The sequence below is a fragment of the Anomaloglossus baeobatrachus genome, chromosome 2 (genome assembly GCF_048569485.1).
Source record: "Anomaloglossus baeobatrachus isolate aAnoBae1 chromosome 2, aAnoBae1.hap1, whole genome shotgun sequence".
NCBI classification, from domain to species: Eukaryota; Metazoa; Chordata; class Amphibia; order Anura; family Aromobatidae; genus Anomaloglossus; species Anomaloglossus baeobatrachus.
In genome coordinates, this window is record NC_134354.1 from 69,315,359 (window position 1) to 69,340,082 (window position 24,724).

A 24,724-nucleotide genomic window follows, 5' to 3' on the forward strand; every position below is an offset into this window, starting at 1 on the left:
TAATGTTACTTTCTGGTATCAGCTATGTTGACTGAGGCCCCACCCTTTCTGCTTGTGTTTCAAAACCTATATCCTAGCTGACAACTAATGGTACGTATAGAATCAGCATGATAGTGCCAGTATAGCACTGGCCTTGGGTTATATTGGAAAATCCTTGTGATTGGTGCATTTTCATGAATATTCAAGGTGATTAATTACAAATTTTGAGATACTCAAGACGTATTAATCTGCAATTATTAAAAAATTAATGCCTGAAATAACATATATTACCACCAGATGGCAGAACTGAGTTGTTCTATATTTTTTTTTTTAATCTTGTAGCTTATTTACAAATATGGAGATAATTAACTTTTTTTTTTTAGGAAATTGTATAGGATTTAAACAAATACTAAACTTTACCATTTTAAAAAGTGGGCTCTAATACGACTGTGGACGTATCCTACAACATTTTCAATTTTTTTTTAAAGATTTTGATATTTTCAGCGCCGCTTTGATCCCTTCTGTATAAATAATGCTGCTTTCATATAACTTCTAGGGTAAAATTTGTCTGTAAAATGTTGCACCAAAAGGGCAGAAATCATGTAGTTTCAATCACAATGAAATATGAAGGAACAGCTGATGGAGATTAGGTCAAGAGAAACTACAAGAAGGGGATGTGTTGCCCTTTAAAATGGATTAAAAATTAAATGTCTATAAAATTAGATAAAAAATGTAATAATTTATATGTATATATATATATATATATATATATATATATATATATATATATATATATATAAAAAATTTTGCATAATATAAAGAGTTTGTCGTTTTATATTTCCAATATTCATTCACAGGTTTTGCAAAAACTAATGAGATTATTCTCCATTTTTTTTTCTGGCTAAAGCTCGCCCTCTGGTGGCAGCACATGATATTACACAAAAGTGGCCTCTACACTTAATTATGTGCACATATTTAGTCTGGTAAATAAACACATGTTTGCTGACAGATACAATCGGCGGCATGCTGCTTGCATCACTTAATTATGCCACATATATGCTGAAAAAATACTAAATAATATATGAGCGAGCCCCACGCAGGACGGATCTTCAAAGGAGACATAAACAGAAGATTTAAGCGTCTCCGTAAAAAACAGAGCCTGCAGCTCATTGTTCACTATAAAAACAGAATGACAGGAGATATGTACATTTTTGGCAGGAAATATATATTTTCTCACCTTCCCGCACTGCTCACCGCTTCCCCACCTCGCTGGTACGCCACTAAAAAAAAATAAAAAAAATATAAAAAATAATAATGAAAAAAAAAATATATAAAAAATTCAGCAATACAAAAGATGGATAATGGCAGCCTGCGATACTGTGTTTAGTCAATCAGCAGATGCTAATGTACATTGTATTTAATATATTTAGCATGTGGTTTCCTCGCAGAATCTATTCTTTCCTGTGCACCTGATAACAGGAGCGATAAATCTTAAAGATGAAGGACTGAGGCAGGGAGTGTGACAACTTGTTTTGATGGGAGATTGATCGCTAGGATTCTCGGGTGTCATTTTTAGCATAATGGATGGCTTGTTCTGCCCAAGGACGGCTCAGAGAATTGTCAAGAATATATTCTAAAAAAAAAAGAAGAACTTGGGTGTTAAATTAAGACGCACAATACTGTCTGTCAAATATAAGGGTGATATATACAAAAGTGAGTACACCCCTACATATTTGTAAATCTTTTATTACATAGATCTGACTTTTTTATACAATCTGCAGTGGTCAGTGTGCAGCTTTGTGTCCTCTAAATAACTCAACACACAGCCATTAATGTGTAGAAAGTGAGTACACCCCTAAGTGAAAATGGTCAAATTGTGCCCAATTAGACATGACTCATTAGTGTTACAAAGTCTCAGGTGTGAATGGGGAGCAGGTGTGTTACATTTGGTGTTATCTCTCACACACTCTCTCATACTGGTCACTTGAAGCTCAACATGGCTCCTCATGGTAAAGAATTATTTAAGGATCTGAAAAAAAAAAATAATTGTTGTCCAATTAGACATTTTCCCTCTCCGGTGTCATGTGACTTATTAGTGTTACACAGACTCAAATGTGAATGGGGAGCAGGTGTTACATTTGGTGTTCTCTCACACACTCTCTCATACTGGTCACTGAAAGCTCAAAATGGTACCTCTTAGCAAATAATTCTCTAAGGATCTGAAAAAAAAAAAGAATTGTTGCTCTACATAAAGATGTCCGAGGCTATAAGAAGATTGCCAACAGCATGAAACAGATCTGCAGCACAGTGGCCAAGACCATACAGTGGTTTAACAAGACAGGTTCCACTCAAAACAGGCCTCGCCATTGATGACCATGTGTAGGCACAAGCTCTGCATCATATCTAGAGGTTGTCTTTTAGAATAGAAGTATGTATGCTGTCAACATTACTGCACCGGCTACAGGGGTGTGGGGTTAGTCTGTCCAGACCATATGCCACACACTGCATCACATTGGTCTGCATGGCTGTTGCCAGAGAAGGAAGCCTCTTCTAAAGATAAAACTCTGAAAATGAGCTGTTGCACGGTGGCCAACACCATACAGTGGTTTAGCAAGATAGATGCCACTCAAAACAGGCCTCACTATGGTCGACCAAAGAAGTTGACTTGCACATGCTCAGCGTCATATCAAGAGGTTGTTTTTTTTTTCAAAATAGGTGTATCAGTGCTGCCAGCATTGCTGCAGAGGTTACAGGGATGGGGCGGTTCACCTGTCAATGCTAAGACCGTACACTGCACACTTCATCGAATTGGTCTGCATAGCTGTCATCCCAGAAGGAAGCCCGTTCTAAAGATGATGCACAAGATAACCTGAAAACAGTTTGCTGAAGACAAGCAAACTAAGTACTACATGGATTACTTGAACCAGGTTCTATGGTCTGATGAAACCAAGATAACTTATTTGGTTCAGATGATGTCAAGCGTGTATGGTGGCAACCAGGTGAGAAGTACAAAAGCAGTGGCTCCTATGAAGCTCTAGTGAACTCCATGCTCAGGTGAGTTAAGTCTTTGCTTGAAAATAATGGTGACCACACAAAGTATTCCCAATTCACTTAGGGGTGTACTCACTTTTGTTGCCAGTGATTTAGTCATTAATGGCTATGTGCTCAGTTATGTAGATGGCACCAAATTTACACTGACTACTGTACATTGTACCAAAGTGTCATATCATCAATGTTGTCCCATGAAAAGATATAGTAACATATTTACAAAAATATGAGGGCTGTACTCACTTTTGTGATATATTGTGGGCGTGTGTGTGTGTGCGTGTGTGCGCGCGTGTCTGTGTGTGTATATATATATATATATTTTTTTTTAATGGGTTTAAAATATAGCTATTTTGTGTTATTTGTATTCTGCACCATTATTATTGCTTATTAATCTTCTGTATATACCGTATATAGTAATATATAATATATAGGAGAGACAATTAGTAAATAATGAAAGTATTTATTTATGACATAATAAGCATTATTATTCTTAATTTAATAAGTTAAAAATAATTAAATTAATAATATTAGTTATTAATAATTATTTATGTATTTAATTTAGAATTTAAATGGCTAGCTTTATTCATAATAAAATTATTCGTCTAAACTTAGATCAATAGAAAAAATATTTTAAGGCATTGACCCACAACAACCTCTTGTCTAAATAATGCGCTGCTCATAGGCTATGAAAGTAGACGTGGGGGAGCGCTGCTCCTTGGGACACTCTATACTCTATAAAGAGAGGACGAGCGTGCTCTTTCCCTATGGAGGGACAATGGGGTTTACCTAGATCAATTAATGTAATAATGAAGGGGGTGTTGTAGGACAAGTCTTTCTACAGCGGTGATGCCAGTGTTGCGCCATGTTGCCACTATGGTTAATGGTCGGCGGTGGCTCTCGTGCAAGCACTTATGATTTATCCATTGGGGAATTTTTTTTGCTATTTTTTGGGGGTTTTTTTAGATTTGCTGCCGTTAATATTTTGTAAATGTCGAGCCATTCCTTTATTTATTTATTTATACACAATTTTTCTTAATTTTTTTTCTCCAATGGCATTAGTTAGGTCCTAGATCATCACTTTACGGCTCGGACCTGATTTATAGCACAGTGCCAACGTACTTTGCTAAAAATAAAATGAAATGTCAGTTTTTTATGCCCTGATTTAATGACAACGGCATAGTTGTTCTCATAGATTATTATGGTTGAAATCTATGGGAAAGTGTTCTATGGCGGATGAGGCATATTATGCACCCATAGGCGATCCATGTGCCGCCATATGGTGTCCACTCGATACTTCTAAAGCTTCTTAGGGAGAATGCCTATATAATAAGGCACAATATCAGATTATTGGTGATCTATACAATAGAGGCCACATAATACTGCTCCTCATTCCTGATAGTGATAAATACTATAGTAAGGCCACGTTCCATATTTGGTCACTATTTTGAATGAGTATTTGTAGCCAAAACCAGGGGTGGATGATAAATCCAGAAGTGGAGCCCGTGTTTCTAATATACTTTTCCTCTGATTGTTCCACTCCTGGTTTAGTCTACTCACCAAACACTCAACCTGTGGATGTGCCAAAAACAGATATATAGCCGACTATTAATTTTGGTGCTCACTGCTTTTTCCCCAAATCTCCAAATAAAAAGGGAAGACTAACTATATAAATTTATATAAATTGTTATGGCTACATATAGCGTTCCAATATGGAGATTATCCTCCATTAACCATTAGGACTCCATAAGACTCTGTGTTTGCCTGCAGTGGTACGGTGGCTAGCTAGGTAGGGAGAACTCATGACTTGAGAAGAAGCTAAGGCAAGTCAGATTCAGGCCAGAGTCACACTTGTGAGTAACGCGCGTGAGGCTCGCATCACATCACCCAGCACGGAGCGGGTGGGCTGCATGTATTTCTATGCAGCTGAGACTCTCCTGTCCGGAGAGAGGCAGGCTGTGCCAGGTAATGCGATGTGAGTCAATCACAAGTGTGACTCCGGCCTTATATCCACGGGCTGTGCTTTTCTGCGATTCATTCCTTCATTTCTCATTAAAGAAGCTTATGGTATATTCACACTTGGCATTTCTGCAGCCAAAGGTTATGTGCACACATTACAGAGGTATTCTCATCTCTAAGATCCTATCCAAGCATGTAATAGGTGTAATAATAATAATAATAATATAATATTGGCAAATACCTCAAATTAGAAAGGTAGTATAATTCTCCTGATTAGCTATGTTACTTACCTCATGTGCAGAGCACTGCAGCTTAGGTATCCATGGTTATGACCACTAGCCACTAACTTTCACTATATGTGTGGTCATAACCATGGACACCCAAGTTGCAATGCCCTGCACATGAGGTAGGAAACATAGCTAATCAGGAGAGCTATACTACATTTAGAATTGCAGGTGTTTGCTAACATTATTATTATTACACCTACTACATATTGGGATAGGATCTGGGAGATGGGATTAACCCCTAAAGTATTTGTTGCAGACATTTCTGCAAGTGCATCTCTTTCTTGAGGGCAGAGTCACACTTGAGTATGACTTGCACGAGTGCAATGTGAGAAAATCTGGCATTGTACTTCGCTTCATTTAAGACAATGCTGCAGCTCAGATCTGCAAGTTTTTTCTCAGTCCTTAATGGACTGAGGAAAAAATCTCAGCCTGCCTGCCATACAAGTCTATGGGTGCAAGAGAAACATTGGACTGCACTCGGATGTCATCCAAGTGCAGTGCGATATACACACAGGCTGACAATAGAGGATATAGGGAGATTAACCCCTCCCTCTCCTCTGCAGCTCTGATCCGATTGCAAGATCAGGTCACAATGACATGACACGCAGCTCACGCTCGCAGCAGAGCCTGAGTCGGGGTCATTAGCATATCGCATTCATTGCTCTTGCATTGGATGCCATACGCTAATGTGACTCCAGCCTAAAGGGTACTTTACACGCTGCGCTATCGGTACCGATATCACTAGCGAGCGTACCCGCCCCCGTCGGTTGTGCGACACGGGCAAATTGCTGCCCGTGGCGCACAACATCACTTAAACCCATCACACTACTTACCTTCCGTGTGACGTCGCTCTGGCCGGCGATCCGCCTCCTTTCTAAGGGGGCGGTTCATGCGGCGTCACAGCGACGTCAGACGGCAGCCGTCCAATAGAAGCGGAGGGGCGGAGATGAGCGGCCGGGACATGCCGCCCACCTCCTTCCTTCCTCATTGCCGGTGGCCGCAGGTACGAGGTTGTTCCTCGCTCCCACAGTGTCACACATAGCGATGTGTGCTGCCACAGGAACGACGAACAACATCGTACCTGCAGCAGCAACGATAATCGGGAAATGAACGACGTGTCAACGAGCAATGATTTTTCACGTTTTTGCGCTCGTTGATTGTCGCTCCTTGGTGTCACACGTTGCGATGTCGCTACCGGCGCCGGATGTGCGTCACTAACGACGTGACCCCGACGATATATCGTTAGCGATGTCGCAGCGTGTAAAGCACCCTTATGAAAGATCCTGCATACAAATAGTGAGTATTTGTGTTTTATGTGGTTTTTTTTATCACTGTGGATGAAAAATGTTGCAAAACGCTGAAAGAAGTGACATGCTGCAGATTTCCAATCTACACAAGATTTCAGAGATCTCATTCAGTTTAGTGGGACAGTAAAACTGCGACGTGAGCACATACCAGAAACCTTCACACTTGGCAGTAAAAACCGCTGCGTTTTTGTTGCTTTTTTTGTTGTTTTTTTTTTAGGTGGATTATGTGTGATTTGTCTTCAATACGATAATAAAATGATTTTTATTTATTTTTATTGCTATTTCTTTCTATGGGTAATAAACACTGAAAAACGCCATGTGTGAACACAGCCTAAGACTTCAGAATTCCTCTAGAATAAAATATTTTTTTTTCAATTTTTTTTAATAAATAATGAATAAAATGCCAGAAGTTTAAACTGCATCTAAAACAATAAAATAAACCTTTACATTTTTTTGTTATTTTATTACAATTGGGATCTCTCCTAGAATCCTTCTGACGACTATTTACATTGATTTCTTCCTGCTAACACAATACTACAAAGTAGACCTTTATTGTGCATTCTATTCAAAATTATTATTTTTTTATGCTTTTGTTATGCATGCAGTAGCATCCCCCTCCTCCCCCCACCCCAAAAAAAATAAAATAAAATAAAATAAAAATCAGATATTAGTAAATAGCTGTTTTTAGGCATTCCACGATAGGGTTAATAAAGGATTAGCTGCACGGGAAATGCTGATGGACTCTGCAGCTATGCGTTTTCTGACTAGGAATATGTTTGAAAGACGTCAGAGCGGGGCCCTTTAGAAGAATTTCCAAGCTGGCAGCCTGCACAGCCGAGATAACTGCTCGCAGTGATTACAATAACAGGATTAAAACTTAAGAGGCAGTGTTAAATCTGTCACCGAGGTATTGGCAATGGAGTGCGGCTCTGCCACCAGTGATGCTGGGCCGCAATCGCAAAATGCAGTCTTAGGAGGGGGGAAAAAAATCTCATTTTTCTTCCAAATACCTGACTGAAAATTGCAATTTCCTTCAGAAATCTGTTTACAGGTGCACACGAATGCAAAGTGCAAGGCAATCATTTTTTACACAGTGCTTAGTATTACGTTTTTTCCTTTTTTTTTTTTTTTTTTTTCTTTTTTTTTGTTATACAATATTTTGACCTGAAAACTTTTTGGAATAATATAACCTTTATATTGGCAATTTTTTTCCTATTAATTCAAATTTTCCCAATTATATTGATATTATTGTTGTCTACTTGCACAGACTCAGTAAGGTAGCACTCAGCTAGGCCCAAATGTAGTACAATATGGCCCTATAGAAGGCTACGGGCACGGCAGATGTATGCAACGTGTATATATATATATATATATATATATATATGATCTCCCGCAGAACAAAATGTGTCTATAAAATACTATAACTAAAAAGTGCATCTAAAACAGTGAGGAAGGGAAATTATAGGATTGCATTAAATGGAATTTTTCAACAGGTTCTTGCTATATAATCTGACAGTCACATGATGTAGGGACAGAGAGCCTGATTCCGGTGATGTATCACTTAGGGGCAGCAGTAACAATAGAGTCACAGCTTTCACTGCTGCAGATCTAGCAGAGCTCAGTTGTATGGCTGTGTATAACCCGCCCACACCACTGATTGGCAGCTTTCTGTGTAGATTGTACAATAACAGAGAGCTGCTAATCAGTCCTGGGGCATGGTTGGACTAGTAAGCACAAGGCTAGTTGTCCTGTAATGATAATATTCTGCTAATAAAACACTGATTGTACTGAAACAGCAAATCAGTGCTGGGGGACTGGTTGAACTAGTAGGCACAAGGCCAGTTATCCTGTAATGATAATCGTCTGTTGATAGAACACTGATTGTATTGAAACCACAAAACACAGTCCAGTAAGTGTCATTTTGCTAGAATCAAGGTCTTTGATCACACAAGGCCAGTTATCCAGTAATGATAATCCTCTGTTGATAAAACACTGATTGTATTGAAACAGCAAATCAGTGCTGGGGGCCTGGTTAGACTAGTAGGCACAAGGTCAGTTATCCTTTAATAATAATCATCTGTTGATAAAACACTGATTGTATTGAAACAGCAAAACACAATCCAGCAAGTGTCATATTGCTGGAATCAAGGTCTTTGATCCCACAAGGCCAGTTATCCTATAATGATAATCCTCTGTTGATAAAACACTGATTGTATTGAAACAGCAAAACACAATCCAGTAAGTGACACATTGCTGGAATCAGGATCTCTGCTCCTACATTATGGTGCTCTCAGGTTATATAGCAAGAACCTCCTAACAGATTTCAATAACTATCTCAAGCCTTCTTGAACAGTCGGTGGCCATAAGATGTTGTTCAGTGGCTCCTTTCAACTTTCCATTGGCTAATTTGTATGTTCTTTACCAAAAGGTATAAGCATCCCCCATATTTAGGGTTAAATGTTCCTATCCCAATATGTAGTAGGTGTTACCCTTTATAATAATGTTAGCAAAAACCGCCAATTAGAAATGCAGTATAGTTCTCCTGATTAAGTGTATCTCTTACCTCATGTGCAGGGCATTGCAGCTTAAGTATCCAGGGATACGTCCACTCATACAGTGACCGTTAGTCAGTCAGTTAGTTGCTCATGGTCGTAATGGATACCTAAGCTGCAATGCCTTGCAAATGAGGTAAGAAACATGGCTAATCAGGAGAAATATACTACATTTCCAATTGGAGGTATTTGCTAAATTTATTATTATTAGTATACCTACTACATACTGGGATAGGATCTTGGAGATGGGAATAACCCTTTAAGGGATATTTGGTGGCTCATTTTTAGAGCATGCCAAAAAAGTAATTGGCTTCAGACAAAAGGACAGCAGCAATCATGGGGAGCAGAAGAATGGGCTATCAATCCCAACAAGAGTGGGGCCCGTGGCCCTAATCAGCGGAGCAGCCCGTGGCTGTCCATAGTAAATTAATCAGACCCATCCCATTTCCAGTGCAGCAAATCCCCAAATATATAATAGAAGTGCAGGCATATCATACAGAGCACATGCAGGACAGACAAAAAGAAAGAAAGTGCAAATACTGTATATACCTGTTGGTGTGAAGGTAAAAGACGGAACTGAAAAATCAAAATAAAATAAAAAAAAATAAAAAAAGTTATTAAGCTGAAGGAAGAAAGTGCAACATCTCAAATTAGTACATATCCAGCCACACACGGTAAATCAGGCGCAGGCAAGAGGCCAGGTCGATGTCACGCGCGGCCCGGTGATTGCAGTCCGAGTGCTTTTCAACGCATGTGAGCCTCGTCGGCAATTAAGTGTTAGTTCAATTTTTATTTCTCCTATGAATAATGGAGCGGAGACGCTTAAGAGGGTTGTATGTGGTGGGTATAAATCTTATCCTGATCAATAAGGACCGCAGCGGCGGCAACGTGAGCGTCCTCCGAGCCAGACGACATTACCAGCAGAGAGCAGGTAGGGCTGGACGGGGGATAAATAACCGTGAATAAGCTCCTATTTACAGCCGGTACTTCATTATACGCAGTGGATACATCATGAGTGGAGTGCGCCGACACAGTATATAAAGATAGGAGTGCGCAGAAATATTTGGCGAGGCACAATATACGGTCGGCATTACCACCCATCTATACAGGTCATAGTAATTTTACCACGACTCACCGGCGACCAAATTTACTGAATTCTTCTTCTGTTATATTATCTGGTTTTTAGCAACATTGATATTAGTTTATTATAGATACAGCAGAGCTGAAATAGTTAATTAGAGGGGTTGTCCAAAATTAGAAAAAAACTGTTTTTTTCCAAAAACAGCACAATTCTCCATCCATAGATTGTGTCTGATATTGTAACTCATCTGTTGTAGTGAATAGGTGCAATCACACACAACCTGAAAGAAAGCAGCCATGTTTGACTAGTCCTTTACAATCCCACAAGCTGCATCATTTTTGCACATAGGAGCTATTCCAGTATTCATCTGCAACAGCGGTCCCTAACCTTTTTGACCATAACAGCCACATTCAGCTTTGAGAGAGCCACATTCAGCTCTGACAAAAGGTCACAAGCCACATTGAACTCCGAGAGAGGGTCGTGAGCCACATCCAGCTCAGAGAGGGTCGTGAGCCACCTTCAGCTCTCAGAGAGGGTCGTGAGCCACCTTCAGCTCTCAGAGAGGGTCGTGAGCCACCTTCAGCTCTCAGAGAGGGTCGTGAGCCACATACAGCTCTCAGAGAGGGTCGTGAGCCACATATAGCTCTCAGAGAGGGTTGTGAGCCACATATAGCTCTCAGACAGGGTTGTGAGCCACATATAGCTCTCAGAGAGGGTTGTGAGCCACATATAGCTCTCAGAGAGGGTTGTGAGCCACCTACAGCTCTCAGAGAGGGTTGTGAGCCACATATAGCTCTCAGAGAGGGTTGTGAGCCATATCCAGCTCCGAGAGAGGGTCGTGAGCCACATCCAGCTCAGAGAGAGAGTTGTGAGCCACAATCAGCTCAGAGAGGGTCGTGAGCCACCTACAGCTCTCAGAGAGGGTCGTGAGCCACCTACAGCTCTCAGAGAGGGTCGTGAGCCACCTTCAGCTCTCAGAGAGGGTCGTGAGCCACCTTCAGCTCTCAGAGAGGGTCGTGAGCCACCTTCAGCTCTCAGAGAGGGTCATGAGCCACCTTCAGCTCTCAGAGAGGGTCGTGAGCCACGTACAGCTCTCAGAGAGGGTCGTGAGCCACATATAGCTCTCAGAGAGGGTTGTGAGCCACATATAGCTCTCAGAGAGGGTTGTGAGCCACATATAGCTCTCAGAGAGGGTTGTGAGCCACATATAGCTCTCAGAGAGGGTTGTGAGCCATATCCAGCTCCGAGAGAGGGTCGTGAGCCACATCCAGCTCAGAGAGAGAGTTGTGAGCCACAATCAGCTCAGAGAGGGTCGTGAGCCACCTTCAGCTCTCAGAGAGGGTCGTGAGCCACCTTCAGCTCTCAGAGAGGGTCGTGAGCCACATACAGATCTCAGAGAGGGTCGTGAGCCACATACAGCTCTCAGAGAGGGTCGTGAGCCACATATAGCTCTCAGAGAGGGTTGTGAGCCACATACAGCTCTCAGAGAGCGTTGTGAGCCACCTCCAGCTCTCAGAGAGGGTCGTGAGCCACGTACAGCTCTCAGAGAGGGTCGTGAGCCACATACAGCTCTCAGAGAGGGTCGTGAGCCACATCCAGCTCAGAGAGAGAGTTGTAAGCCACAATCAGCTCTTAGAGAGGGTCCACATACAGCTCTTAGAGAGGGTCGTGAGCCACATACAGCTCTCAGAGTGGGTAGTGAGCCACAAACAGCTCTTAGAGAGGGTCGTGAGCCACATACAGCTCTCAGAGAGGGTCGTGAGCCACATATAGCTCTCAGAGAGGGTTGTGAGCCACACCAAGCTACCGACCCTCACAGTAGTGACACTCACAGACTCCATTACTAGTACAATGACAGCCAAAGCTTTTCCACAGAAATCCCCACACTGAAGCAGTATACCAAGATCCAGGGGTTCCCAGGGGTTCCCACCTTACCACTATTCCCATCTGCTCTTCTGTGTGGGGCTACTCACAAATGTCACCATCTGGACGCCTGCTCTTCATAGCTGTTTGCTAGACCTGGTGCTTATGCACCAAGCTGGAAGACAGTTGTGAGCCACACAGGTTGGGGACCCCTGATCTACATAGGCGAAAGTCCAATGGTGAATCTCCACTGACCTGGCTTACTAACTGTCCAGAAATTACAGGACAGTCCGTAAAAATTGGGCACTTTTTTCCCCACATCTGTAAACCAAAATTTAAGGCTGGAGACTGCCAGAACTGGGCACTTTTATCCATTAGATGGAGCGGCTGTGAAGACAAGCAACCTCGGCTTCATTCATTCCCCATAGGGCTGCTGGGGAAAGCCAAGTGCAGCGCTCCAGGTGCCCCATTGAGAATTAATGGAGTGGCGATCCTGTAGACAAACCTCTGCTCCATTGTGATGGGGTTAACCCTATTCTGGAAAAGGGTGGTAGTCCCAGTGGTAAGACCCCCACCAATCTAGAAGTTACCACCTTTCCTCAAGATAGGTGATATCTTCTTCCTAGCGGAATAGTCCATAACTTAGATTATGAATGAAAAGTTCTGCAATGTTCTAACATTCTATGCGTTACTATAGCCACAAGACCCCTGATTACTGTCCGTGAATGGAAACATATTTTCTTTGCAATGAACTGAAACCCCAAATAAGTCTAATACTTCTTACACTGATGCTTTGGTTCATAGCCAGTAAGCAGAGATCTTGACTACGGCACATTGAAGCATCCTTTAGATTAGAATTTCATATCTATTCGTAAAATGTAAAAACTCCGTTAAAGAGGATCTTTCACCAGTGAGAGCATATTAAACTGGCCACATTGTGGAATAGTTAAACATAGTTTAAACATTTTATTTTCCCCTTTCTCTTGCAGATATTTGGTTGTATAGTTTATGTTGTAATTTATGTTATAGTTCAACTGGGCATTAGTAGAGATTTGTCTCTCGGGCGTGTACTTCATCCCCTGCATGATGCTGAAAAATTATAAGAAGGTAACATCAAATAGGGATGAAAAGAATACACCCGCACAATAGGTTACATCATGTTCCTCAAGGTGAGACATGTAATGACAGACAGTCTGTTTCCTCCTGTCATGCTCCCAGGATCCTGGCTCCACCCGTCACTCACCGATCCGGTTCCCAGGCGCCCTGGCCGTGGCTGCAGCCCCCGCTCTCCCTCCTGTGCGCCCCTCTGTGCTCCCCGTCCATTGGCCCCGGCGTCCCACTGCGGTCCGGGACTCAGCTTCTGCCCCCCCTGCATCTCCTCCGCTCTCTCCACTGTGTTCTGTGCTGATCTCCGGTGCTTGGGCCTCGCGCATGCGCACTAGGGCGCGGGCACACTCACTCACCTCTTCTTAAAGGGCCAGCATCACTGAAACAGGATATGGCTGATTACAGGTACAGGGTATATAAGACTTCCGTTTCTTGTGGGCGGTGCCTGTTCAATGTATTCTTGTAGTTTATTTCTTGCACTAGATGTTCAGGTCCCTCTGTGCTTTGTACCCAGGTTAACCCTGTCTCTGCCCACAATGTCCGACGGCCAACCTGAGTGTGTCCAGCCTACTGGTTCCCAGGAGGTGCCCCTTTGACTATCAGCTGTGGATCCCGTCATCTTCCGCCAGCCTGTACCCATCATTGGTTCTGGATATCATCTGGTCACATCAACCTACACTCCTTGCTGGAGCCGGACTCCGTCTTCTGTTCCCACTCGGCACCTGTACCCGGTTCCTGTCATCCGTCCTGCCCACGGCTACCATTGGACTATTCGCCATATCCCATACGGACATCTGAAGGACGCGAAACCCGAACTCGCTTGTGTCCCGGCTGCTGTGCATCTAGGCCCTCTGGGGAGGCCGCCAGACAGTCCCTGTATAGGGGTTCGCTCCTGGTTGTCTCTCTGGGGGAGTGCGGTGCACAGTCCCGTGGATCCACCTCTGGATTGAACGTTACACCTCCTCACTAGTTTCACTGTAGTGTTCTGTGTGCTTACAAAATAATGGTAACACAGCAAAGATGAGTGTGGTTATATATATTTTTTTTAGCTTTTATCTGATTGTAGAAGTGTTTTAAAGAGATAAAGCTCAATTCGGGTATACCTCCCCTGCCCGGACACTGGCTGACGTGAAAATAGTTTATGTTACATAGTTACATAGTTACTTAGGTTGAAAAAAGACCTAGGTCCATCTAGTTCAACCTTCTTCCACCAGTTCTACATTTGGTCACTAAGTCATTTATAGCCAACAATGTTGTGTGTACTGAGGAAATCATCCAGCCCTTTTTTAAAAGCTGTTATAGTATCTGCCATTACTACCTCTTGTGGTAGTGTATTCCACAGTCTGACCGCTCTAACTGTAAAGAACCCTTTCCTATTTAGCTGCTGGAATCTCTTTTCATCCTCTCGCAGTGAGTGCCCCCTGGTCCTTAGTATTGTCTTTGGAAGAAATAAGTCATGTGCCAGTCCTTTATATTGACCACACATGTATTTATACATATAAATGAGATCTCCTTTGAGACGTCTTTTTTCTAAGCTAAACATATCCAACTTTTCCATTCCTTGTAGTAGTCTAGTTGCCGCCTTTGAACTGACTCTAACTTCTGAATGTCCTTTTCAAAATGTGGAGCCCAAAACTGAATCCCATATTCTAGATTTGGCCTTACAAGTGATTTATAGGGGGGTAACAATGAAATGAAACTCAGCTCTGATCTAGTCCTGGAACTCCAGCTCTGCACTAAGGGGCACCTTGCACACTACGACATCGCAAGCCGATGCTTGCGATGTCGAGCGCGATAGTCCCCGCCCCCATCGCAGCTGCGATATCATGGTGATATTATCGCTACGGCAGCTTCACATGCACTCACCTGCCCTACGACATCGCTCTGGCCGGCGAACCGCCTCCTTCCTAAGGGGGCGGGTCGTGCGGCGTCATAGCGACGTCACACGGCAGGCGGCCAATAGAAGCCGAGGGGCGGAGATGAGCGGGACGTAAACATCCCGCCCACCTCCTTCCTTCCGCATAGCCGGTGGAGGCAGGAAAGGAGATGTAAGGAGATGTTCCTCGCTCCTGCGGCTTCATACACAGCGATGTGTGCTGCTGCAGGAATGAGGAACAACATCGTAACATCGGTCTTTCCCAAATCATGGAAATGACCGACGCTACACCGATGATACGATAACGACGCTTTTGCGCTCGTTAATCGTATCAAAACTGCTTTACACACTACGATGTCGACAGCGACGCCGGATGTGCATCACTTTCGATGTCGTAGTGTGCAAAGTGCCTCTAAGACTAGTGAAGAGAGCAGACTGTCAGTCATTACATGTCTCATGCTGAGAAACCTGCTCCAGCCTATTGTGGGGGTGTGTTCTTTTCTCTCCTGTATGTTCTTTCCTGCAAGTTATTGGTCAACACTATGCAGGGGAAGAAAAAACCATCCCGTAGATAATTCTCTGGTATGCAACAAGTATCTCCACAATAGAGAGGAGAAATAATTATTATTATTATTATTATTATTATTGTTTATTTATAGAGCACCATTGATTCCATGGTGCTGTACATGAGGGGGTTACATACAGAATACATATACAAGTTACAATAGACAGACTGGTACAGAGGGAAGAGGGCCCTGCCCTTGCGGGCTTACATCCTAAAGGATTTTGGGGAGGAGACAGTAGGTGGGGTGTAGGTGGGGCGGCAGCTCCGCACGGTGGTGGGGCGGCAGCTCCGCACGGTGGTGGGGCGGCAGCTCCGCACGGTGGTGGGGCGGCAGCTCCGCACGGTGGTGGGGCGGCAGCTCCGCACGGTGGTGGGGCGGTGGCGTCATTGTAGATTATAGGCATTTCTGAACAGATGAGTTTTCAGAGTCCGTTTGAAGTTTGCAAGTGTAGTAGATAGTCTGATGTGTTGAGGCAGTGAGTTCCAGGAGACTGGGGATGCTCGGGAGAAGTCTTGGAGTCGGTTGCATGAGGAGCGGATGAGAGAGGAGGAGAGAAGGAGATCTTGGGAGGACCGGAGGTTACGTTTTGGAGTGTAGCGAGAGATTAGTTCAGAGATATATGGAGGAGACAGATTATGGATAGCTTTGTAGGTCAGGGTTAGTAGTTTGAATTGGATACGATAGACGATTGGGAGATAGTGGAGGGTCTTGCAGAGAGGAGAAGCGGGGTGGTATTGAGGAGAGAGGTGGATCATTCGGGCAGCAGAGTTAAGGATGGACTGGAGAGGGGCGAGTGTGTTAGCAGGGAGACCACAGAGGAGGATGTTGCAGTAGTCGATGCGGGAGATTATGAGGGCATGCACTAGCATTTTTGTAGATTGGGGATTGAGGAAAGGGCGGATTCTGGAGATATTTTTGAGTTGAAAACGGCAGGAGGTGGTGAGGGATTGGATGTGCGGTATGAAGGACAGGGCAGAGTCAAAGGTCACTCCGAGGCACCAAACTTTGGGTGCTGGGGAGAGCGTGATGTTATTAATTGTAATGGATAGGTCAGGTGGAGAGTGTAGGGGAGATGGAGGAAAGATGATCAGTTCAGTTTTGGCCACGTTAAGCTTTAGAAAGCGAGAGGAAAAGAAGGAAGATATAGCAGATAGGCACTCTGGGATTCTGGACAGCAGAGATGTGACATCTGGACCAGAGAGGTAGATCTGAGTGTCATCGGCATATAGGTGGTACTGAAAGCCATGGGACTTTATGAGTTGTCCCAGGCCAAATGTATAGATAGAAAAAAGTAAGGGTCCCAGGACAGAGCCTTGAGGGACACAAACAGAGAGAGAACGGGATGAAGAGGTTGTGTGGGAATGGGAGACACTAAAAGTGCGGTTGGAGAGGTATGAAGAGATCCAAGAGAGGGTGAGATCTCTGACACCAAGGGAAGAGAGGATCTGTAGTAGCAGGGAGTGGTCAACAGTGTCAAAGGCTGAGGATAGGTCTAGAAGTAGGAGTACAGAGAAGTGGTTGTTAGCTTTGGCGGTAAGTAAGTCATTTGTGATTTTAGTCAGGGCAGTTTCAGTGGAATGATGTGGACGGAAGCCGGACTGTAGGTTGTCAAAGAGAGAGTTAGAGGAGAGGTGGGAGGAAAGTTCAGCATGGACGTGCTGTTCCAGGAGTTTTGAGGCAAGTGGGAGTAGCGATATGGGTCGATAGCTGGTAGTAGAGGTTGGGTCGAGGGAAGGTTTCTTTAGGATAGGTGTGACTGTTGCATGCTTAAAGGCAGAAGGGAAGGTACCAGTTGTTAGAGATAGGTTGAAGAGATGGGATAAGGCTGGAGTAAGGATAGTGGTGAGGTTGGGGAGCAGGTGGGATGGGATGGGGTCAAGTGCGCATGTGGTGAGGTGTGCTTTTGAGAGAAGATGTGCAAGCTCTCCTTCGGTGATGGTGGGGAGGAAGTTTATGGGGGAGGAGCAGTGGTCTGTTATATGAAGGGGTTGTGGTGGTTCAGCAGAAAAGACTTGTCTGGTTTGGTCGATCTTTTCTTTGAAATATGTGGCAAATTCTTCTGCGGAGATGAGGGAGGTTGGAGGGGGCAGCGGTGGGCGAAGGAGGGAGGTAAAAGTGTTAAATAGCTGTTTGGGGTTGTGTGTTAAAGAGGATATGAGGTTTTTGAAGTAATTCTGTTTAGCAGAGGTAAGGGCCAAGCGAAATGTGTGAATTGTATTTTTGAATGTGGTGAAGTCTTCCTGGGAGTGCGTTTTCTTCCAGCGCCGCTCTGCGGCTCTAGACACTTGCCGTAGAATAATAAAAAGAAAATATTAATAACTATGTTTTTTTCAGCTCTACAGCCATTAATCCATTATGGGGCCAGTTTAACAAGCTCAAACTGATGAAAGGCCCTCTATAATAATAATCATGATGATTAAAAATGCATTTTTTTTTGCTGGTTTTTAAGTGGTTATTAATAATTTTGTTACAGTTAATGCTGGGTTCATAGTCTTCTATTCAGGAAATATCTATTTACTTGGAAAAACATATTCAGCGGTGTTAGGAGCGTCGTCCTGCGTGTTACGGATAAGCCATGCTGCAACCACAGTTAGTAACTTGCATTTGTCAGTAAGCCCTCAATATTAACTAATTATCATCTGTAACACGGGTGATGGACCTTACATCACACAGAGCGCTCCTATCTACTGATACCTCCGATGTTGTGGAAAGGATATTTTACTAGAATTTGGCCTCACACAGCCTCAGAGTTGCATGCAGCCACAAAAGGGGAACTATTACAACTCCATAAGGGTGTGCACAGATCGCCATACGGAGGCACACAATGTCCCAGCACCTCCATAGTATAGTGCTGCCATACAGCCTCCTTCTGTGATTACACATGTGTCTATGGGTGGCTTTACACGCTACGATTTCGCTACAGCGATCTCGTTGGGGTCACGGATTTTGTAACGCACATCCGGCCGCTGTAGCGATCTCATTGTGTGTGACTCCTAGGAGCAATTTTGGATCGTTGCAAAAACGTCCAAAATTGCTCCTCGTTGACATGGGGGTCCTCTCCTAATTATCGCTGCTGTCGCTTGGGCGAAGTTGATTCTCATCCCTACGGCAGCACACATCGCTACGTGTGACGCCGCAGGAACGAGGAACCTCACCTTACCTGCCACACGCCAGCAATGAGGAAGGAAGAAGGTGGGCGGGATGTTCGTCCCGCTCATCTCCGCCCCTCCGCTTTGATTGGGCGGCCGCTTAGTGACGTCGCTGTGACGCCGAGTGAACCGCCCCCTTAGAAAGGAGCCGGTTCGCTGGTCACAGCGACGTCGCCGAGCAGGTAAGTACATGTGACGCTGCCATAGCGATAATGTTCGCTACGGCAGCAGTCTTCACATATCGGCATAACGATAGGGGCGGGTGCTATCACGCTCGCCATCGCTAGCATCGGCTAGCGATGTCGCAGCATGTAAAGCCCGCTTATCCGTAACGTTACAACTCTTCAGCCCTGTGCGGGAATGCTGATGTGACTCTCCAATTCTCTTGTGTAAAAAAATGCTTGAAGTACTAGAAAGCCTTTCTAGTTTATCTCCTACATTCATTGGTGATCAATGGAAAATATACGTTTAAATATACTGTATATCTATATACCCATAATATATTACAAAAGTGAGTACACCCCTCACTTTTTTTAAAAATATTTTCTTATAGCTTATCATGGAACAAAACTGTAGATATGCCACTTTGATACAAATGTAGAGCTTGTATAACCGTGTAAATTTGGTGCCCTCTGAATAATTCAATACACAGCCATTAATGTCTAAACTGCTGGCAACAGAAGTGAGTACACTCCTAAGTGAAAATGGAAAAATTGTGCCCGATTAGCCATTTTCTTTCTCCGGTGTCATGTGACTCATTAGTGTTACAAGGTCTTAGGTGTGAATGGGGATCAGGTGTTACATTTGGTGTTACAGCTCGCACACACTCTCATACTGGTCACTGGAAGTTCAACATGGCTCCTCATGGCGAAGAATTCTCTGAGGATCTAAAATAATTAATTGTTGTTCTACATAAACATGGCCTAGGCTATAAAGAGATTGCCAACAGTCTGGAACTGAGCTCCTGTATGGTTGCAAAAACCATACAGAGGTTTAACAAAACAGGTGCCACTCAAAAGAGCAGGCCTCACTATGGCCTACCAAAGAAATTGAGTGCACGTGCTCAGCGTCATATCATACCCAGAGGTTGTCTTTTCCAAATAGACTTATGAGTGCTGCCAGCATTGCTGCAGAGGTTACAGGGTCAGTCTGTCAGTGCTCAGATCATTCACGGCATCAAATCAGTCTGCATGGCTATCATCTGAGAAGGAAGCCTTTTCCAAAGATGATGCACAAGAAAGCCTGCAAACAGTGGGCTGAAGACAAGCAGACTAAGGACATGGATTTCTGGAACCTTGTCCTGTGGACTGATGAGACCGAAATAAACTTATTTGGCTAGGATGATGTCAAACATTTATGGTGGCAACCAGAAAAGAGCACAAGACAAGTGTGTCTTGCCTACAGTCAAGCATGGTGGTGGGAGTGTCATGGTTTGGAGCTGTCGGCTGTGGGGAGCAACAGTTAATTGAGGGAACCATGAATGCCAACATGTACTTTGACATACTGAAGCAGAGCATGATCCCCTCCCTTCGTATTCCAACATGATAACGTCCTCAGACACACCTCTGTGATGACCACTGCTTTGGTAAAGATACTGAGGGTAAAGGTGCTGGACTGGCCAAGCATGTCTCCAGACCTAAACCCTCTTGAGCATCTGTTGGGCCTCATCAAATGGAAGATGGAAGAGCGCAAGATCTCCAACATCCACCACCTCCGAGATTTCATCATGGAGGATGGAAGAGGATCCAGTGGCTCCTTTGATGCTCTAGTCAACTCAATGCTCAAGAGAGTTAAGTCAGTGCTTGAAAGTAATGGTGGCCACATAAAATAGTGATAATTTGGGCACAATTTAGCCATTGTTCATCAGGGGTGTACTCACTTTTGTTGCCAGTGGTTTAGACATTAATGGCTGTATGTTGTTGAGCTATTTAGAGGGCACCAATTTTACACAGTTATACAAGCTGTACACTGACACTGTGCATTATGTGTCAGATCTTCAGTGTTGTTTAAATGTAATAACATTTGTAAAATATAACATCATATTTACAAAAATGTGAAAAATGTGAGGGGTGTACTGACTTTTGTTTTATATATATACAGTACAGACCAAAAGTTTGGACACACCTTCTCATTCAAAGTGTTTTTTTTTTATTTTCATGACTGAAAATTGTAGATTCACATTGAAGCCATCAAAACTATGAACTAACACCTGTGGAATGAAATACTTAACAAAAAAGTGTGAAACAACTGAAAATATGTCTTATATTCTAGGTTCTTCAAAGTAGCCACCTTTTGCTTTGATTACTGCTTTGCACACTCTTGGCATTCTCTTGATGAGCTTCAAGAGGTAGTCACCGGAAATGGTTTTCACTTCACAGGTGTGCCCTGTCAGGTTTAATAAGTGGGATTTCTTTCCTTAAAAATGGGGTTGGGATCATCAGTTGTGTTGTGCAGAAGTCTGGTGAATACATAGCTGATAGTCCTACTGAATAGACCGTTAGAATTTGCATTATGGCAAGAAAAAAGCAGCTAAGGAAAGAAAAACGAGTAGCCATCATTACTTTATGAAATGAAGGTCAGTCAGTCCGAAAAATTGGGAAAACTTTGAAAGTGTCCCCAAGTGCAGTGGCAAAAACCATCAAACGCTAAAAAAAAACTGGCTCACATGAGGACCACCCCAGGAAAGGAAGACCAAGAGTCACCTCTGCTGCGGAGGACAAGTTTATCCGAGTCACTAGCCTCAGAATTCGCAGGTTAACAGCAGCTCAGATTAGAGACCAGGTCAATGCTACACAGAGTTCTAGCAGCAGACACATCTCTAGAACAACTGTTAAGAGGAGACTTTGTGCAGCAGGCCTTCATGGTAAAATAGCTGCTAGGAAACCACTGCTAAGGACAGACAACAAGCAGAAGAGACTTGTTTGGGCTAAAGAACACAAGGAATGGACATTAGACCAGTGGAAATCTGTGCTTTGTTCTGATGAGTCCAAATTTGAGATCTTTGGATCCAACCACCGTGTCTTTGTAGAAAAGGTGAACGGATGGACTCTACATGGCTGGTTTCCATCGTGAAGCATGGAGGAGGAGGTGTGATAGTGTGGGGGTGCTTTGCTGGTGACACTGTAGGGGATTTATTCAAAACTGAAGGCATACTGAACCAGCATAGCTACCACAGCATCTTTGAGCAGCGTGCTATTCCATCCGGATTGCGTTTACTTGGACCATCATTTATTTTTCAACAGGACAATGACCCCAAACACACCTCCAGGCTGTGTAAGGGCTATTTGACTAAGAAGGAGAGTGATAGGGTGCTACGCCAGATGACCTGGCCTCCACAGTCACCAGACCTGAACCCAATCGAGATGGTTTGGGGTGAGCTGGACCGCAGAGTGAAGGCAAAAGGGTCAACAAGTGCTAAGCATCTCTGGGAACTCCTTCAAGACTGTTGGAAAACCATTTCTGGTGACTACCTCTTGAAGGTCATCAAGAGAATGCCAAGAGTATACAAAGCAGTAATCAAAGCAAAAGGTGGCTACTTTGAAGAACCTAGGATATAAGACATATTTTCAGTTGTTTCACACTTTTTTGTTAAGTATTTCATTCTACATGTGTTAATTCATAGTTTTGATACCGTGAATCTACAATTTTTTAATGAGGTGTGTGGAGACTTTTGGTCTGTACGGTGTATTTATATATATATAAATGTATGTGTGTATATATGTATATACTGTATATAAATATACATGTGTGTATATATATATCAGTATATATACTGGAACCTTAGATTAAGAGTAAATATGTAATATACAGTAGCATATACACTGTAATATGCATATAGCTGGCCGGGGGTCTCCATCACTTAGCGTCACCTGTGCTCCCCATTATGAGTGCACGCCGTCTTATTCAGGCACCTTCTGTTCCTCCCATTCTTCCCTAGTACAGAGACTGTCCTTGATCTTTAGCAATCTGCTCCTTTCTTCACAACCTCCCTTTTTTGCTCTATTTACAATGTAAATGCAACTTGGTACAATATAAAAGTAAGATAAAAACAAAACAAGCCCTCCCTCCCCCCCCCCCCCCCCCCCCCGAAACACCATGGTAACACTCCGTCACAAATAGGTGCTGGTAAGTGTGCCGCTATTCAAACAAGGCTGAAGAGTCGAGAGCGTTAATTTAAAAGCAGAAGGATGCGGTACGCCGGGGGAGGGGAACATGAAAGGTTGTAGTCATTACATTTTCTTATATGACCTAACAACATAAACACTGTAAGAGCTAAGAAATAGATGAAAGCCGGTCAGGAGGACTGGAGTCACAGCACAGATGAGCATGTTGTATATTTATGTCTGCTGCTTCTGCTTGTAGCATAGAAGAATCTGCATAAGGGTGGTATAATGTATGAGAGCTGCTTGGTATTCATGCGTGTGGTTACACATACAGCATATACAGCTGAAACTAGAAGCTTACATCCACTATCTAAAAAGACACATCTGCATGTTTTTCTCACTATCTGACATTTTAGAGCAATTAGGAACCAAAATTATTTATATTTGTCAAATACCAGAATAATGAGAGAGAGAATGTTATCAGATATTTTTATTACTTTCTGCTAAGTTAACAGTTTCCATACATTTCATTAGTATTTGGTACTATTGCCCTTAAACTGTAGGAGTTGGGTGAAACATTTTGCATATCCTTCCACAAGCTTCTCACAATAGCTGATAGGAATTTGGGCCCATTCCTTGTAACAGAACTGGTGTAGCTGAGCTATGTTTGTAGGCGTCTTGCTCGCACCAGTCTTTTCAGCTTTGTCCATATATTTTCAATAGGATTGAGATCAGGGCTTTGTGATGGCCACTCCAAAACATTGACTTTGTTATCCTTAAGCCACTTTGTAACACCAGTTTGGCAGTATGCTTCAACAAGTCATTATCCTTTTGAAAGACCTATTTCTGCCAAAGCTTTAAGTTCTTGGCTGATGTCTTGAGATGTTGCAGCAGTATTGCCATATAATCTTCTTTCCTCATGATGCCATCTATTTTGTGAAGTTCAACAGTCCCATCTGCAGCAAAACAATTCCACACCATGATGCTGCCACCTCCATGTTTCACAGTTTGGATGGTGCTCTTAGGCTTTGAAGCTTCTTCCTTTTTCCTCCAAACTTAACAATAGTCATTATGGTCAAACAGTTCAATTTTAGTTTTGTCAGATCACAGGACATGTCTCCAAAAATTAAGGTCTTTGTTCCTGTGTGCTTTTTATGTTTCTTTTGGAGTAACGACTTCTTCCTGGCAGAGTGGCCTTTCCGAGCATGTTGATACAGCACTCGTTTCACTGTGGATAATGACACACGCTTACCAGCTTCCGCCAGCATCTTCACAAGGTCTTTTGCTTTTGTTCTAGGGTTGAGATGCACATGTCTGACCAAAGCATGTTGATCTCTGGTAACCAGAACCCATCTGCCTTAAAACATTCTCTGTCTCTCTCGCATTTGGCAAATATAAATAATTTTGGTAATCCTAATTGACCTAAAAGTGGAAAGGTTTATTCTGATTTAATGCAATCTATATAATGTCTCTAGCACCAAGATGAACAAGGTCTGGACATAGGGAAAGAAGTGTTGTCATGGGGTCAAGAGTAGTAAACAAGTTGTGAATCATCAAACACTGGTACAAAATAAACTTAAAAAAAAAAATGGTCCAACTAAAAATACCTAAGAGTGAATATGATTTCATTTTTATTTTATCCACCATGGAAAGTCATGAAACTTTACAAATTGCTTTTTTACAGAATTTGTATTAAATCCTGTTAAAAAAAATTGCATGTGAATGGCTTACACTGATTCTTCCAAATCTATTTTCCTGCTTGAATTAATATCCGAACATACTTATTTGGAGTACAGATGATGGCAGTGATGGGTCCCACCCCTGTTTCCTCCTCTGATTTTTGTGTTTAG

At 43.0% G+C, this 24,724-nt stretch overlaps 1 protein-coding gene across 3 annotated transcripts in view; it reads right to left on the reverse strand.

Annotated features, from left to right (window-relative positions):
* The window catches only part of ROBO1 (roundabout guidance receptor 1), a 1,692,467-nt gene that overhangs the window by 61,025 nt on the left and 1,606,718 nt on the right, over window positions 1–24,724 (reverse strand). For 2 of the 3 annotated variants that reach the window (XM_075335085.1, XM_075335087.1), the window contains 2 exons: window positions 9,679–9,705; window positions 1,217–1,259 (listed from right to left, as the gene is read on the reverse strand). In XM_075335085.1, the coding sequence (XP_075191200.1) occupies window positions 1,217–1,259; window positions 9,679–9,705 (70 nt within the window). The remainder of the gene's footprint in view (window positions 1–1,216; window positions 1,260–9,678; window positions 9,706–24,724) is intronic. The other variant, XM_075335086.1, reaches the window with a different exon arrangement.